The 15778-nt window shown below is 52.2% G+C and overlaps 1 protein-coding gene across 2 annotated transcripts in view; it reads right to left on the bottom strand.

Annotated features, from left to right (window-relative positions):
• UGP2 (UDP-glucose pyrophosphorylase 2) overlaps nt 1-15475 on the bottom strand; it is a 106973-nt gene extending 91498 nt beyond the window's left edge. The window contains exon 1 of one of the 2 annotated variants that reach the window (XM_075339253.1): nt 15366-15475. Coding sequence is in view for 1 of the 2 variants with exons in the window: in XM_075339252.1 (XP_075195367.1) it covers nt 11531-11549 (19 nt within the window). In the remaining variant the exon portion in view is untranslated. Of the gene's footprint in view, nt 1-11530; nt 11942-15365 lie in introns of those variants that run through there. The other variant, XM_075339252.1, reaches the window with a different exon arrangement.
• Between the last annotated feature and the right edge of the window lie 303 nt (nt 15476-15778).

The following is a 15778-nucleotide window of genomic DNA, read 5'->3' as shown; positions in this document are numbered from 1 at the left end:
TGCTGGGGGGGAGAGAGGCTGATGCTGGGGGGGAGAGAGGCTGATGCTGGGGGGGAGAGAGGCTGATGCTGGGGGGGAGAGAGGCTGATGCTGGGGGGGAGAGAGGCTGATGCTGGGGGGGAGAGAGGCTGATGCTGGGGGGGAGAGAGGCTGATGCTGGGGGGGAGAGAGGCTGATGCTGGGGGGGAGAGAGGCTGATGCTGGGGGGGAGAGAGGCTGATGCTGGGGGGGAGAGAGGCTGATGCTGGGGGGGAGAGAGGCTGATGCTGGGGGGGAGAGAGGCTGATGCTGGGGGGGAGAGAGGCTGATGCTGGGGGGGAGAGAGGCTGATGCTGGGGGGGAGAGAGGCTGATGCTGGGGGGGAGAGAGGCTGATGCTGGGGGGGAGAGAGGCTGATGCTGGGGGGGAGAGAGGCTGATGCTGGGGGGGAGAGAGGCTGATGCTGGGGGGGAGAGAGGCTGATGCTGGGGGGGAGAGAGGCTGATGCTGGGGGGGAGAGAGGCTGATGCTGGGGGGGAGAGAGGGCTGATGCTGGGGGGGAGAGAGGCTGATGCTGGGGGGGAGAGAGGCTGATGCTGGGGGGGAGAGAGGCTGATGCTGGGGGGGAGAGAGGCTGATGCTGGGGGGGAGAGAGGCTGATGCTGGGGGGGAGAGAGGCTGATGCTGGGGGGGAGAGAGGCTGATGCTGGGGGGGAGAGAGGCTGATGCTGGGGGGGAGAGAGGCTGATGCTGGGGGGGGAGAGAGGCTGATGCTGGGGGGGAGAGAGGCTGATGCTGGGGGGGAGAGAGGCTGATGCTGGGGGGGAGAGAGGCTGATGCTGGGGGGGAGAGAGGCTGATGCTGGGGGGGAGAGAGGCTGATGCTGGGGGGGAGAGAGGCTGATGCTGGGGGGGAGAGAGGCTGATGCTGGGGGGGAGAGAGGCTGATGCTGGGGGGGAGAGAGGCTGATGCTGGGGGGGAGAGAGGCTGATGCTGGGGGGGAGAGAGGCTGATGCTGGGGGGGAGAGAGGCTGATGCTGGGGGGGAGAGAGGCTGATGCTGGGGGGGAGAGAGGCTGATGCTGGGGGGGAGAGAGGCTGATGCTGGGGGGGAGAGAGGCTGATGCTGGGGGGGAGAGAGGCTGATGCTGGGGGGGAGAGAGGCTGATGCTGGGGGGGAGAGAGGCTGATGCTGGGGGGGAGAGAGGCTGATGCTGGGGGGGAGAGAGGCTGATGCTGGGGGGGAGAGAGGCTGATGCTGGGGGGGAGAGAGGCTGATGCTGGGGGGGAGAGAGGCTGATGCTGGGGGGGAGAGAGGCTGATGCTGGGGGGGAGAGAGGCTGATGCTGGGGGGGAGAGAGGCTGATGCTGGGGGGGAGAGAGGCTGATGCTGGGGGGGAGAGAGGCTGATGCTGGGGGGGAGAGAGGCTGATGCTGGGGGGGAGAGAGGCTGATGCTGGGGGGGAGAGAGGCTGATGCTGGGGGGGAGAGAGGCTGATGCTGGGGGGGAGAGAGGCTGATGCTGGGGGGGAGAGAGGCTGATGCTGGGGGGGAGAGAGGCTGATGCTGGGGGGGAGAGAGGCTGATGCTGGGGGGGAGAGAGGCTGATGCTGGGGGGGAGAGAGGCTGATGCTGGGGGGGAGAGAGGCTGATGCTGGGGGGGAGAGAGGCTGATGCTGGGGGGGAGAGAGGCTGATGCTGGGGGGGAGAGAGGCTGATGCTGGGGGGGAGAGAGGCTGATGCTGGGGGGGAGAGAGGCTGATGCTGGGGGGGAGAGAGGCTGATGCTGGGGGGGAGAGAGGCTGATGCTGGGGGGGAGAGAGGCTGATGCTGGGGGGGAGAGAGGCTGATGCTGGGGGGGAGAGAGGCTGATGCTGGGGGGGAGAGAGGCTGATGCTGGGGGGGAGAGAGGCTGATGCTGGGGGGGAGAGAGGCTGATGCTGGGGGGGAGAGAGGCTGATGCTGGGGGGGAGAGAGGCTGATGCTGGGGGGGGAGAGAGGCTGATGCTGGGGGGGAGAGAGGCTGATGCTGGGGGGGAGAGAGGCTGATGCTGGGGGGGAGAGAGGCTGATGCTGGGGGGGAGAGAGGCTGATGCTGGGGGGGAGAGAGGCTGATGCTGGGGGGGAGAGAGGCTGATGCTGGGGGGGAGAGAGGCTGATGCTGGGGGGGAGAGAGGCTGATGCTGGGGGGGGAGAGAGGCTGATGCTGGGGGGGAGAGAGGCTGATGCTGGGGGGGAGAGAGGCTGATGCTGGGGGGGAGAGAGGCTGATGCTGGGGGGGAGAGAGGCTGATGCTGGGGGGGAGAGAGGCTGATGCTGGGGGGGAGAGAGGCTGATGCTGGGGGGGAGAGAGGCTGATGCTGGGGGGGAGAGAGGCTGATGCTGGGGGGAGAGAGGCTGATGCTGGGGGGGAGAGAGGCTGATGCTGGGGGGGGAGAGAGGCTGATGCTGGGGGGGAGAGAGGCTGATGCTGGGGGGGAGAGAGGCTGATGCTGGGGGGGAGAGAGGCTGATGCTGGGGGGGAGAGAGGCTGATGCTGGGGGGGAGAGAGGCTGATGCTGGGGGGGGGGACGAGAGGCTGATGCTGGGGGGGAGAGAGGCTGATGCTGGGGGGGAGAGAGGCTGATGCTGGGGGGGAGAGAGGCTGATGCTGGGGGGGAGAGAGGCTGATGCTGGGGGGGAGAGAGGCTGATGCTGGGGGGGAGAGAGGCTGATGCTGGGGGGGAGAGAGGCTGATGCTGGGGGGGAGAGAGGCTGATGCTGGGGGGGAGAGAGGCTGATGCTGGGGGGAGAGAGGCTGATGCTGGGGGGGAGAGAGGCTGATGCTGGGGGGGAGAGAGGCTGATGCTGGGGGGGAGAGAGGCTGATGCTGGGGGGGAGAGAGGCTGATTGCTGGGGGGGAGAGAGGCTGATGCGGGGGGGGGAGAGAGGCTGATGCTGGGGGGGGAGAGAGGCTGATGCTGGGGGGGAGAGAGGCTGATGCTGGGGGGAGAGAGGCTGATGCTGGGGGAGAGAGGCTGATGCTGGGGGGAGAGAGGCTGATGCTGGGGGAGAGAGGCTGATGCTGGGGAGAGAGGCTGATGCTGGAGGAGAGAGGCTGATGCTGGAGGAGAGAGGCTGATGCTGGGAGGAGAGAGGCTGATGCTGGGGGGAGAGAGGCTGATGCTGGGGGCGGAGAGAGGCTGATGCTGGGGGAGAGAGGCTGCTGGTGAAGGCGGGGGGAGAGCGGCTGCTGCTGGGGGGGAATGGGAGAGAGGGGCCAATCTTAGAGACAGAGGACAAGGGTTGAGGGATAGTGCAGTGAAAAAAAAAAAAAAAAAAAAAAAAAAAATCGATGGGGGGGGGGGGGGGAGGGGGAGTGTAAGGACTCAGAATGAGAGGGGGCAGCATTGGGAGCTCATTATGGAGAAGGGGTAGCATGTGTGGGCTCAGTATGGAGTGGAGCAATGTAGGGGAGTCAATATCAAGAGTGGGGTAGTGTGTCTGTGTGTGTGTGAGGGGTGTCTCAGCATAAGTGTTAGTGTGGTGGTCTTAGTATGATGAATGGGGCAGCATGGAGGTGTCATTATGGAAAAGAGGAAGGCAGCATTAGGAGCTCATGGAGAGGGGCAGCATGCATGGGACACTGAGGAGGGGGCAGCACGCATGGGACATTGGGAGGAGGGGGCAGCACGCATGGGACATTGGGAGGAGGGGGCAGCACGCATGGGACATTGTGAGGAGGGGGCAGCACGCATGGGACATTGTGAGGAGGGGGCAGCACGCATGGGACATTGTGAGGAGGGGGCAGCACGCATGGGACATTGTGAGGAGGGGGCAGCACGCATGGGACATTGTGAGGAGGGGGCAGCATGCATGGGACATTGTGAGGAGGGGGCAGCATGCATGGGACATTGTGAGGAGGGGGCAGCATGATGTGAGGTCAATGTGCAGATCATATTTCATAATTGAGGAAGGTGTGGTGGGTATAATTTATAAGGGAGGACAGTGTGTAGTTTATTAGGGGCAGTGTGACAGTCACAGTATATAAGTGGGGACGGTGTGGTGGGAATATTTTATACTCATGCTATGTTTTGATGTGCCCGTGGTGATCCCCATTGGGGGGGGGGGGGGGGGGGGAGTTTAGTGCCCTTCATTTCTCATTGATACTTTTTCAAGTGTTTTACAGAGTAGATCTGCCTTAAACAGATGTCGAGTGCGAAAACTAAGTGTTATGTTGTCATTAAGGGGCGCGACCACTTAAAGTGCCTAGGGCAGCACGAAGGCAAAATACAGCCCTGATCCCTGCGCACAAAGGGTTAAGTCCCAATTCCCTTACAATCCATAGGCCGCAGTGTGTGCCAGAATGTGGGACTATTCTTCCTTAGACGCATTACTTTGGCTACTTTAACAGTAGAACAGATCTATAAACTCAATGAACTGCCTCAAGGTCCACGGCCAGAATAGGACATATCCTATAAACGGTTATAATAGTGATCCAAACCCACAAAGAGGGAAAGAGGATGAGTCTACTCTCTATGCCCAGTTATAGCAATCAGACAGGAGTTAGTATAGAGGGGGTGGTCAGACGCATTTCCCCCCCCCACCAGCCGCTCCATACATCCAGTGTTGATGGAACGGATGGAGAAACACAGCGATTACTCCTCCATGCCCATAAAGCCCTATAGACAAACTGTCCTCTATTCCAAGCCTGTGGTCATGTGGTGGATACAGGACCCCAATCCTCACTATGGGTGGGGTCACAGTTATTACACTTTTTCCATCTATCCATGGCTTAGATGAGAAATGTCTGACTCTAGGAAAACCCCCTTAAAAACACTCGAAATTTAGGTTGAGTTCATACAAGCCCTTTATAGCAGTGATAACACGTGGTGGTCCATGTAGGGCCGCATTCACTCTCCATATACGGACCCCAATACTCAGACTGGTCAGAGGTCTCCTGTCCCGAACTATCAGCATCAGAGGCCGTTAGTTTGGGTCCAGAGACCAGTGGCCGGTCCGAGCATCAGTCAATAAAGCGACCTGATGGTATGGAGTGTTATCACAGAGAGGGGGGGTGATCCATGATGGCAAGGAAGAATATACAGCCATACAAGTGTCCTGAGGATGCCCGCAAACAAGTGCTGTGGATCCAGCAGGCTCAGCAGTTTTGGAAAAAGGTTTTTTCCTGGGCCAAAAGCCAAAAGACATTGATCTGAACCTTGATTATTCTTACTAAACTTTACAGGAAGGATAAAACTCATACCAGAGAATTATTAATCCCTTCCTGCTGATCAGACAGCTCCGGCGGTGCTAACACCAAACACCTCTATCCACAGCAGAAGGGGCTGCACGAGGAGGCGAAAAACAAGCAGTACCCATAACCAAGGAGCCGCATAGGTCTGCAAGGGGGCTGCGTACATAAAAGGAGATATGCATGTACAATCTGGCTCTGCAATAATGCCGGTCCCATCACTGAGCTACACAGGGGGTTTTGGCACTATGAATATTTATAGGGGATATCAAGGTCATAAGGCTTAAAGTACTAAATGTTTGATCCCTGGTGTCCCAAAAGTCAGACACATGACAACACTAAGCTCAGCCAGTTGTGTTCTGTATGGGGAGAGAGGACTAAGAGGAGCCTAATATGTCATGGGCTTCTATCCCCGGCCGCCCCCCGGAGGGAACCTCCGCCCCCGGCCGCCCCCCGGAGGGAACGGCCGCCCCCCGGAGGGAACGGCCGCCCCCCGGAGGGAACGGCCGCCCCCCGGAGGGAACGGCCGCCCCCCGGAGGGAACGGCCGCCCCCCGGAGGGAACGGCCGCCCCCCGGAGGGAACGGCCGCCCCCCGGAGGGAACGGCCGCCCCCCGGAGGGAACCTCCATCCCCGTTTTTACCATTTACTTTGGCAATACCAACATGTACTTGGTCCTGTCAAAGCTTTTCTGAATTTGAATACTGCCAGACTCATTAGTCAGAGCACAAAAGTAATAAAACGTTGGAATTCCAAGTATCCGACTGTTATCTCCTCCTCCGTCAATATCTGTCCTTTGCTGTCTCAGGAGGCCTCCTTACACCGCCCTGTAGTGTTTTACTGGTTTACGGCTACATCTGTGATGTCAACGTCCTACGTGTCCCGCAGCAAATGAACAGTTCAGCTCAGCTACTAAGAGCCACCGGTACAAGAAACCAATTCTCCAGCCCAATTCCCAATGGGTGAATTCAGTTCCTGCGCGGAGTCAGAATCAGTCGGTGAGCTCCTACTGACGGGGATTTTGAGACACTTTTATCTACCTTTTTCTCAACTCCTTTCAGTTTATGATGAAAGACCACATCAAAGTTGAGCTGAGCTCGGATGTGGTCAGAAAAAAAAATAAAAAAAAATATATATATCAAAAAGTTTTCCCCTTCTGTCAGAATAGGCCGACTGTGATTTTCCACTAAGTTATTCTGCAGTGTGCAGAGAAAATCTGTGAAAGCCAAAACGGCAAAAGTTAAGAAAACCAAGGTGCAAAAATGACATTTAACCCTATATATATGCATTTAAGAGGAATAAGAGTCCATGTTGTTTAATGCAAAAAAACAACAAAAAAACAAACAGCAGATATAATGGTGGGTCTGCAGCACCACACATTTCTCTATAATACCCCTGACCGGTCTATAATTACAGCTCTGGAACATAATTTGCCATGTTTACCGATTCCTGGACATTTGCACCCAGAATAAGGGATTAGCCACATGGTTTGTAGTCCGGTGCCCATAGATTCTATGCACCTTTTTTTATATGGGGGCACTCAGGTGGATTTTAGCATTACATCAGTGTTTTCCCACTAGATGTGCGGATTCTAGTAAAGAGTCTGATGCCCCACGGTTGTACCCATGGATTCCAAATACAGATCCTTAGGGACAGTGCCATAGATTAGCGACACACGGCTTTTCCCGCAGCTCATGGTCTGAAGTGGAAAAGATTTATTTATGCAAAAAAAATAAAATTATATATATATATATATATATATATATATATATATATATATATATATATATATATATATATATATATATATATATATATATATATATATATATATATATATATATATATATATATATATATATATATATATATATATATATATATAATGTCTAACCTAAGTAAAACAGAATCCTGCCTGTCCTTCATAATAGGAACCTCTCTCCAAAAAATGATGCGTGTGATAGTGGCGGATTTATTGTTAGGTGGAGGGAAAGAGCAGTATAATAATGATAATAAATGGATGCCAGAAAGGGGGTTCATGTTAAGTCTGCTTTCACACCTCCGGTTTTAGCAGAGCCGGCCAATCTGGCTCTAAAACCTATGCAACGGATGCGGCGACAATACTGCATCCTTTGCATACGTTTTTTGCCGCTTGCGGCACGCTACTGATCATGCGCAGTGGAAAAAAACGCATGCGGCGGCCGGATGCGATTTTTGCCGCAGGACAACGCATGCGACGTCCATAGGCATGCATTGCAAATCACGTCGCATCTGCCAGATGCGGCGCGATTTTTTTTTGCCGGACAAAAAAAAAAAAAAAAAAAAAAAAAACACATGCCAGGCAGCGTTCCATCCGCCCGCCGCATGCGGCAAAAACCGGACCGAACGCAAGGCCATGCGGCCCAATCCAGCACTAATGAAAGTCTATACGAAAAAACGCAACCGGCGGCAAAAAAAACCAAAAACGTTTACGTTTTTTCTGCAGAGAGCCGTATTGTGCCGCACAGGAAAAACCGGATGTGTGAAAGCAGCCTAAGCCAGTAAACAAAAAAAAGTGTCCATATTGTGGGTATCCATTTCTTACGGCGCCCCAACGGAATTATTTATTTTTTAAAGTTTTGACAAAATATGTGATTATTAATCTACAAACCGCTCATAGCCACAGATCAGAATAAAACCATTTGTTTCTACTTCACAGGGATATCATCCCAGAAAATCCCACCGATGGCGAGTGAATTGGACGGCCCTGCGGATCTAGCCGGGGTAATGTTCTTTTCCCAGAGTTTTGCGTTTGAAAGGCTGATAAATAATCCCGATATTCTGTTTGCCTACGGTTACTAAGAGGCTTATGCTGGGCAATGAAACGCTGGCAGATTTCTTCATCAAAATTGCAGTATTAACAGTGTTATTGCCTAATGGAAAAGGCTATGCTGTGCTTATGCGTCCCCGGGTACAAAACTAGACAAGAGCAATGACAGATCAGACCCAAGGTTCAATAGATCACAACGCCGCGACAAGTCACAGGCACGAAAATTGGTGACACCCTCCGCAGATCAGGATAAAAAGACGGCCGTAGGTGGCCATACGTTTTGGGCGCAGTTCACATCTGACATGGACGCTTCATATTGAATCTCCATCACAGATCCGGCCAAAAATACCAAACAATAGCAGAGGGTTTTGCGTTATTTTGCGTCAATGCTGGTCTCCATCAATATAATATTTATTCATTAATTTATATAGCGCTATTAATTCTACAGCGCTTTACATACATTGTCATCACTGTCCCCATTGGGGCTCACAATCTAAATTCCTTATCAGTATGTCTTTGGAGTGTGGGAGGAAACTGGAGTACCTAGAGGAAACCCAGGCACACACAGGGAGAACATAGAAACTCCTTACAGATGTTGTCCTTGGTGGGATTTGAACCCAGGACTCCAGCGCTGCAAGACTGCAATGCTAACCACTGAGTATCAAGAAACTACGGCACGGTGGCTCAGTGGTTAGCAGTGCAGTCTTGCAGGACTGGGGTCCTGGGTTCAAATCCCACCAAGGACAAGGAGTTTGTATGTTCTCCCCGTATTTGTGTGGGTTTCCTATGGGTTCTCCGGTTTCCTCCCACACTCCAAAGACATACAGATAGGGAATTTAGATTGTGAGCCCCAATGGGGACAGTGTTGCTGATGTATGTAAAGTGCTGCGGAATAGGTTAGCACTATATAAAAATAAAGGTTTATTAATTTTATTTAAAAAAAAAAAAACCTAAATCTGCCACTTTCCTTATTCTGATCCTATTAAGGCAAATTTGTGTGGGCTCAATTAACTATTAAATGTGTACAGGGGGTCTACTGACTGTTACGCACAAGGATCAGGCATACTGAATCTTAACATGCGTGATCTATTTGTTCATCATTTGCTGTTTTTTTTGTGTTTGGTTTTTAGTGTATTGGTGGCATTCGAAGCAGATTTTTGTGCCCAATTATCCAAAATGGTGCACATTTATTGTCTTACTTTTTTTTACGCCATTTCAGAGCAAAAAATTGTATGCTCCCCTAAAATGTCACATGCACAGTTTCAACTGTGCCCAAAAAAAAAAAAAAAAAAAAACAACAGATTTTGTGCTCTACTAGAGTACTGGATGACAACTGTGCTAAATTTTTGCAATATTTTGAAAAGTCACAACGAGTTAATTAGGGTCAAATTCGAGGATAAGGATCACCGCACACCAAAATATTAAGAAAATAAAAAAAAAAAAAAAAAAAAGGCATAAAAAAAGGCACAAATTGCATAATGATATGCAAAAAATTAAACAGTGTGCACCTATCTTATGGAGTAAAAAAAAAAATGTTCAAAAGACCATGAAGATTTTGGACAAATGAGTACATGTGCACCTCTGAATGAACGGTATGGAGGAAGGTCAGGAGGAATCAGCCAAATGGAAGGCATGAAGCTACATAGCCACGGTGACTAGTGATGAGCGAGCACTATCATGCTCAGATGCTCGTAACGAATGGTTGGATGCTCGGACGGGCACAACCCGAGTAGCATAGAAGGCAATGGACAGCTTGAGCATTTTTACGGGAAACCTTCAAAAAAAATGCTCAAGTCCCCCATTGACTTCCATTATGTTCGAGTCGCTCCCATCCCAGCATCCAACAGCTCGCTACAAGACCCCGATAATGGTAGTGCTCGCTCATCACTACTGGTGACATCTATGGGGCAATGATTTCATGGATGCCAAACCCAACCAGCCAACATAGCACCACTAAGAGGAATGGTTCTGCCAAAGAGGAGCAGTGTCAGAGTTTACTGAGTACTGAAATCAGGGGGAGTCTCTGTGGAGGGGTCCGCACTAATGGTAGATTATAAAAATGCTTTCAAGAACCGCAGAGAAGTACCTGACGTTATCTAAGCCCCAGGAACCTAAAAGTCAACCACTGTACTGAGAAGCAGGGGCAATCCATCCAATGTCATGGGGCTACAAGGACAGCTCTGCGCACAGTATACACACAGGCGACATGTAATACTATATTCAGTCACAATATCACTACCAGCAAGGTCACATCTCAGGAATGTGTGTATAGATTTTACACACACTACATACATATAACCACACGCACACATCCTTATTACCTCACAAGTAAAACATTAAACTCATCATAGGAATTGCAAGGTTATAAGACCGCTCTTCAGTTCAAATACCCACGGCAGACAGTGGGCACCCAAAATCTGCATCCTGTGCCCGGGCAGTGATCAGGAAGAGCCGACAGCCCGGCTGGATCAGATGCCCAGGCAAGGAGCAAGCAGAACCGACAGCCCGGCTGGATCAGATGCCCAGGCAGGGAGCAGGCAGAACCGACAGCCCAGCTGGATCAGATGCCCAGGCAGGGAGCAGGCAGAACCAACAGCCCAGCTGGATCAGATGCCCAGGCAGGGAGCAGGCAGAGCCGACAGCCCAGCTGGATCAGATGCCCAGGCAGTGATCAGGAAGAGCCAACAGCCCGGCTGGATCAGATGCCCAGGCAGGGAGCAGGCAGAGCCGACAGCCCGGCTGGATCAGATGCCCAGGCAGGCAGCAGGCAGAGCCGACAGCCCGGCTGGATCAGATGCCCAGGCAGGCAGCAGGCAGAGCCGACAGCCCCGCTGGATCAGATGCCCAGGCAGGGAGCAGGCAGAGCCGACAGCCCGGCTGGATCAGATGCCCAGGCAGGGAGCAGGCAGAGCCGACAGCCCCGCTGGATCAGATGCCCAGGCAGGGAGCAGGCAGAGCCGACAGCCCGGCTGGATCAGATGCCCAGGCAGGGAGCAGGCAGAGCCGACAGCCCGGCTGGATCAGATGCCCAGGCAGGCAGCAGGCAGAGCCGACAGCCCCGCTGGATCAGATGCCCGGGCATGGAGCAGGCAGAGCCGACAGCCCCGCTGGATCAGATGCCCGGGCATGGAGCAGGCAGAGCCGACAGCCCAGCTGTGTGTGCATATACATGCATGGATCGCACAGATACAGCAATGCAGCAGTCATCTGTGCTCCAGCTATGACCTCCAGATCCTGAGGACTAGTTCCTGCTATTTCACAAGCCGGGGATCAGAGATCCAGACCACGTCCACAGCTCAGCCCCATGACAGGTTAATGGCTCCAGCCAAATACATTACTAAACCCTATGCCAGGCTCTCAGCAAACAAGCCCAGCATTGCCGCTGTCACATCTCGCTGCCTTATCCTCCTTTCCCAGTGACCCCAGTGCAACAATCCAGCCCCGAGCACCCATCCAAAGGTTACCTGGCAGATCCAGTTAACCCCCTCAGCTCCCACAAAGCTGCACTTACCGTTTGCTAGAGAAGACATGGTTGTAGAAATCTTGGGCAATGAACGGTCGCTGTTAGGGCTAATGTAGACGGGCGACACTTGAGTCAATTAGGAAGTGGCATCAATCGGCAGGCATTAATATTGGCTTCCAAGGAGGAGGCAACGCAAACAAATTCCTGTACAGTGGGGGATGTTCTCCTCCCCCACAGATGGGGTGCAGGCAGGGAAAGTTCACTGGCACTAGTGCCCCCTGTGTGCGGCAGCAGCTCCTGTGATGATGCACTGTGCTGGGCTGAGCACTCGACATGCACATTTCATCAATGGGAGTGGGAGTGCCTGACATGTGACAGCCCAGAGGACCATAGACTAATAGTGCACGTAGCGCCCCTCCTCCTGAGCAATGTATGATGTGTGCACTGTGCAGCCCAGCAGAGGACACTCACGTCCTGCACCACACGGTATATACACCATCTGATCAGTATACAGCAATACCAGTGCATCCCAGTGTGAAGGGGGAAATGCCACCCCTCCTCCTGCAAATCCATCCCAGCTGATGCCACCCACTGCCAAGCAGCCAACCACAGACACACACATGCCAGAGGAGGCCACCGAGGCTTCCTACACAGCAACATGGCAGAGCTCACATCCAGCATCCATCCACCGCCACCAGTATGTCCTTCACATGACCGCAAGTGCTCCCTGGTGACAACCAGTATAACTAATACTACAGCTCCTGGGCAGATTGTCACACAGCTTTCCTACAATCCCGAATGGCAAATCTGCCTACTGAAGGAATGGAGAAGCTGGGTGACAACCTATGTGGCTGACATTGTTTAACATCACCCAATGTTTCAATAATGCGGTGTGAGAAGGCTCAAGGTCCTGTCCCTATAGACCGAAGGACACGGATTCACCTTAAAGCAGAATCTCAAGCAGCTGAGAAAAGACATCTAGAAACAAGACTGAAAAAACCCTAAACCTCTAAAATGCAGAGCAAATAAACCCACAGTTTTATACACCCCCCTGTGATTCGGGAAGGGGGGGTATTGTCTTTTCTTATGGAATCACTGAAAATGTGGAATCACCTCTGCAATAAAGAGCCATATAATGAAACATGACCTGACAAACAGCCCCCACCTCTGGCTTACATCCCCTGGACACTATCGAAGACCCCTAAATCAAATATGGCTGATAAACACATATTGTCATACATCCTCACACAAGAGACTGTTCACATGGAGCCGTTCACCAAACTTGAGTAACGGAACAAAGATGGCTCCATGCGGAATATCAGAATGGAAAACTCTTCTAATGTGGATGAAGGGACAGCAGTGAGGACCCCCAATGATCAGGACCCCATACACATTGGATGACAGGCTGACAGACCCAGCAATATTGGTGGGACAAGACAATCATCTGATGTGAATGGGTCCTTCTGACTTCTCCAGGAGAAACTGGACATTTTTTCAGGGGAGATAAGCGGCCACCACAGATGTGTGACAGCCGCCTCCTCCTCTCTCCATTGAAAACACATGAACTTAGCCAAAAGTGCATGTATATGGGGAGTGAGGAGTGTCTGCCATCCGGCCATCTCATGGACGGCTTTAGGTCGGCCATAGACAGACAAACCTATCAGGACCAACCAATCATCTATGTGAAAAGACGGACGGCGCAGGCTGGATATAACATGCCCACTTCTTTTAGGCAAAATTCACACATCAATGTTACTGTTTAAGAGAAATACAACACTTTCCTCAGGTGTCATTGCAGTTTGTATCCGTTTTTTCACTGCAACAGCAGAACTGAGCTTTTTTTTTTATCCATTGACTTAATAAATTGGTTAAAAACAGATGAAACTCAGATAAACAACTGCAGTAAAGTCCGTCTCACTAGATTCATCCAGTTTATACGGATCTCCATAGACTTTAGTGATAAAGTCTGGTGCGGATGAGATTAGGAGCTGGCCTGGGACTCACAGATCCGTTTTTAATCTAGCAGCATAGATTTTAATGGGTACAAGTGATGAGCGAGCACTAGGATGCTCGGGGGCTCTACTCGTAACTAGTGATGAGTGGGCACTACCATGCTCAGGTGCTCTGTACTCGTAACTAGTGATGAGTGGGCACTACCATGCTCTGGTGCTCTGTACTCGTAACTAGTGGAGAGCGGGCACTACCATGCTCAGGTGCTCTGTACTCGTAACTAGTGGAGAGCGGGCACTACCATGCTCGGGGGCTCTGTACTCGTAACTAGTGATGAGTGGGCACTACCATGCTCAGGGGCTCTGTACTCATAACTAGTGATGAGTGAGCACTGCCATGCTCGGTCCTCGTAACTAGTGATGATTGAGCACTACCATGCTCGGGTGCTCTGTACTTGTAATGAGCAGGCGGACGCTTGAATGAGCATGACTGGATTATCTGAGTATAATGGAAGTCAATGGGGAAGATTGGCAAAACAAATGCTCAAGTTCCCCATTGACTTCCATTATACTTGGTGTTCGACTCGCGCCCATCTGAGCTTCCAACCTCTGGTTACGAGCACCGAGCACCCAAGCATGGTAGTGCTCGCTCATCACAAATGGATATGTGTGCTCCCCATGAAAAACAAGGATATGACACGTGATAGTGACAGTATAAAAGTGATCATGGAGTTCCCGCTCTCCAACAGATAAGGATGGGGCTGCTGTATTTCAACATGCTCAATCTCTGGTCCTTACAGAAGACAAGATACCCCCAGAAGGCTCCGGCCCTGCCTGATCCCCACTTCACATTGAGAACACACGGACGCTCAGCTGAAGAGCGTGTGCATGTGTATACAAGAGGGGGAGACAGCACAAGATCAGTCAGCGATCTTATATGTACAGCTACAATAATGCTCAGCAACGACACCATGGTCTCTGGGTGACATGACTGGTTCCTTTCGGAGCGGGGGTGGAAGAGTTTAACATGACTCCTCGCTGCAGCGGCTCAGGCATCAGAGTGCGGGTTTATTTTTGGAAAGTCACAGATATGTCAGCGTGATGTCTGGCTTTGGGCAGATGCCGGTCGTGCCCTGACCTTCACCAGGACATGAGATCTGTATACTGACATCACTGCTTAAAGGGCAATTGTCCAGATTATAAATGTACCCCCAAATATAAGTCCCCGGGTCGTTCTTCCGTCCCTCGTCTACCATGGAGCCTTCCCAGCGCCCAGTACTGTAGGAAAACTTCCCATTACCAGACACTGGGCCTTTTCTGAAGTTCCTGGGCCCTAAACCCATCACCATTTATATCACGTCCCGTGACACAGGGTAACCTCAGCTTTGCTGCAGCTATAAACGCCATTCAGTGATCTAGAATAGCAGGGTAATGACACCTGGAATGTTAGCTGTAACGGCAGCCATGTCCGCCACCCAACTTTCCCAGGAATGGATGGAATTTCACAGCATTAGACACACAGCGCCACCCCTGCCCACAGGTTGTGTGCGGTATTGCAGCACGACTCTAGTGCAGTGAATAGAGCTAAGCTGCAATACCAGACAACACCCATGGGTGGGGGTGGAGCTGTTTTTTACTTTTTGTTTTGATTACAGTTTGTTTTTTCCAATCCTGTACAATACCTTTAAATGTTGAACTATCTCCCACTAGAGGCAGTGGGTGCTTTTAGGATGTGTCAAGTTATGTACCAGCACAAGAAGTACTACAAGTCCCAGAGCAATGGATCATGGTATAATGCAAACACATAGGAGCATGCAAGCCTTGTGCAGAACATATGCAGACACTTATGGCAGGAGGAGGGTGTGTGTCCTGCAGGTAACCAGCAGCTCTATGCTACAACATGCAGCGGGGGAGCCTGAGCCGCTGATACGCACCTGATACCTGCAGCTATGGAGGGGCCGGCCGCCCTGCAACTGACTGACTGACTGCCACACTTCCGACACCGCTGACGTCACTCAGCGCCCCCCTCCCCTGGCCGCTTTATGACCAATTTGTCTCCACTGCACCAGTCATTTTCTCGAAGTCTTCGGCCCACGCGGCGGGGAAACAAACTACGAAAAAATGGCGCAGGCAAGTACGTGCCGGACAAGTGCTAAGCTGGGATTGGCTGAAATTGTATCAGGTGACCTAAATTGGCGGTGCTTATTTGTTGTTACCGCGGTCCCGGCGTGACCAATTGAAAAAGTGAACCGCGACACACCCCCTAAGTGGCGGCCAATAGCAATGTTTATGCAAAGTAGACTGTCTGATGACAGGCGTGATTGGTCACTGGAGATCGATGACCGAT

The sequence above is a fragment of the Anomaloglossus baeobatrachus genome, chromosome 3 (genome assembly GCF_048569485.1).
Source record: "Anomaloglossus baeobatrachus isolate aAnoBae1 chromosome 3, aAnoBae1.hap1, whole genome shotgun sequence".
Classification (NCBI taxonomy): domain Eukaryota; kingdom Metazoa; phylum Chordata; class Amphibia; order Anura; family Aromobatidae; genus Anomaloglossus; species Anomaloglossus baeobatrachus.
Note: the sequence above shows the minus strand (reverse complement) of the source record. Positions and strands in the feature narration are given on the sequence as shown.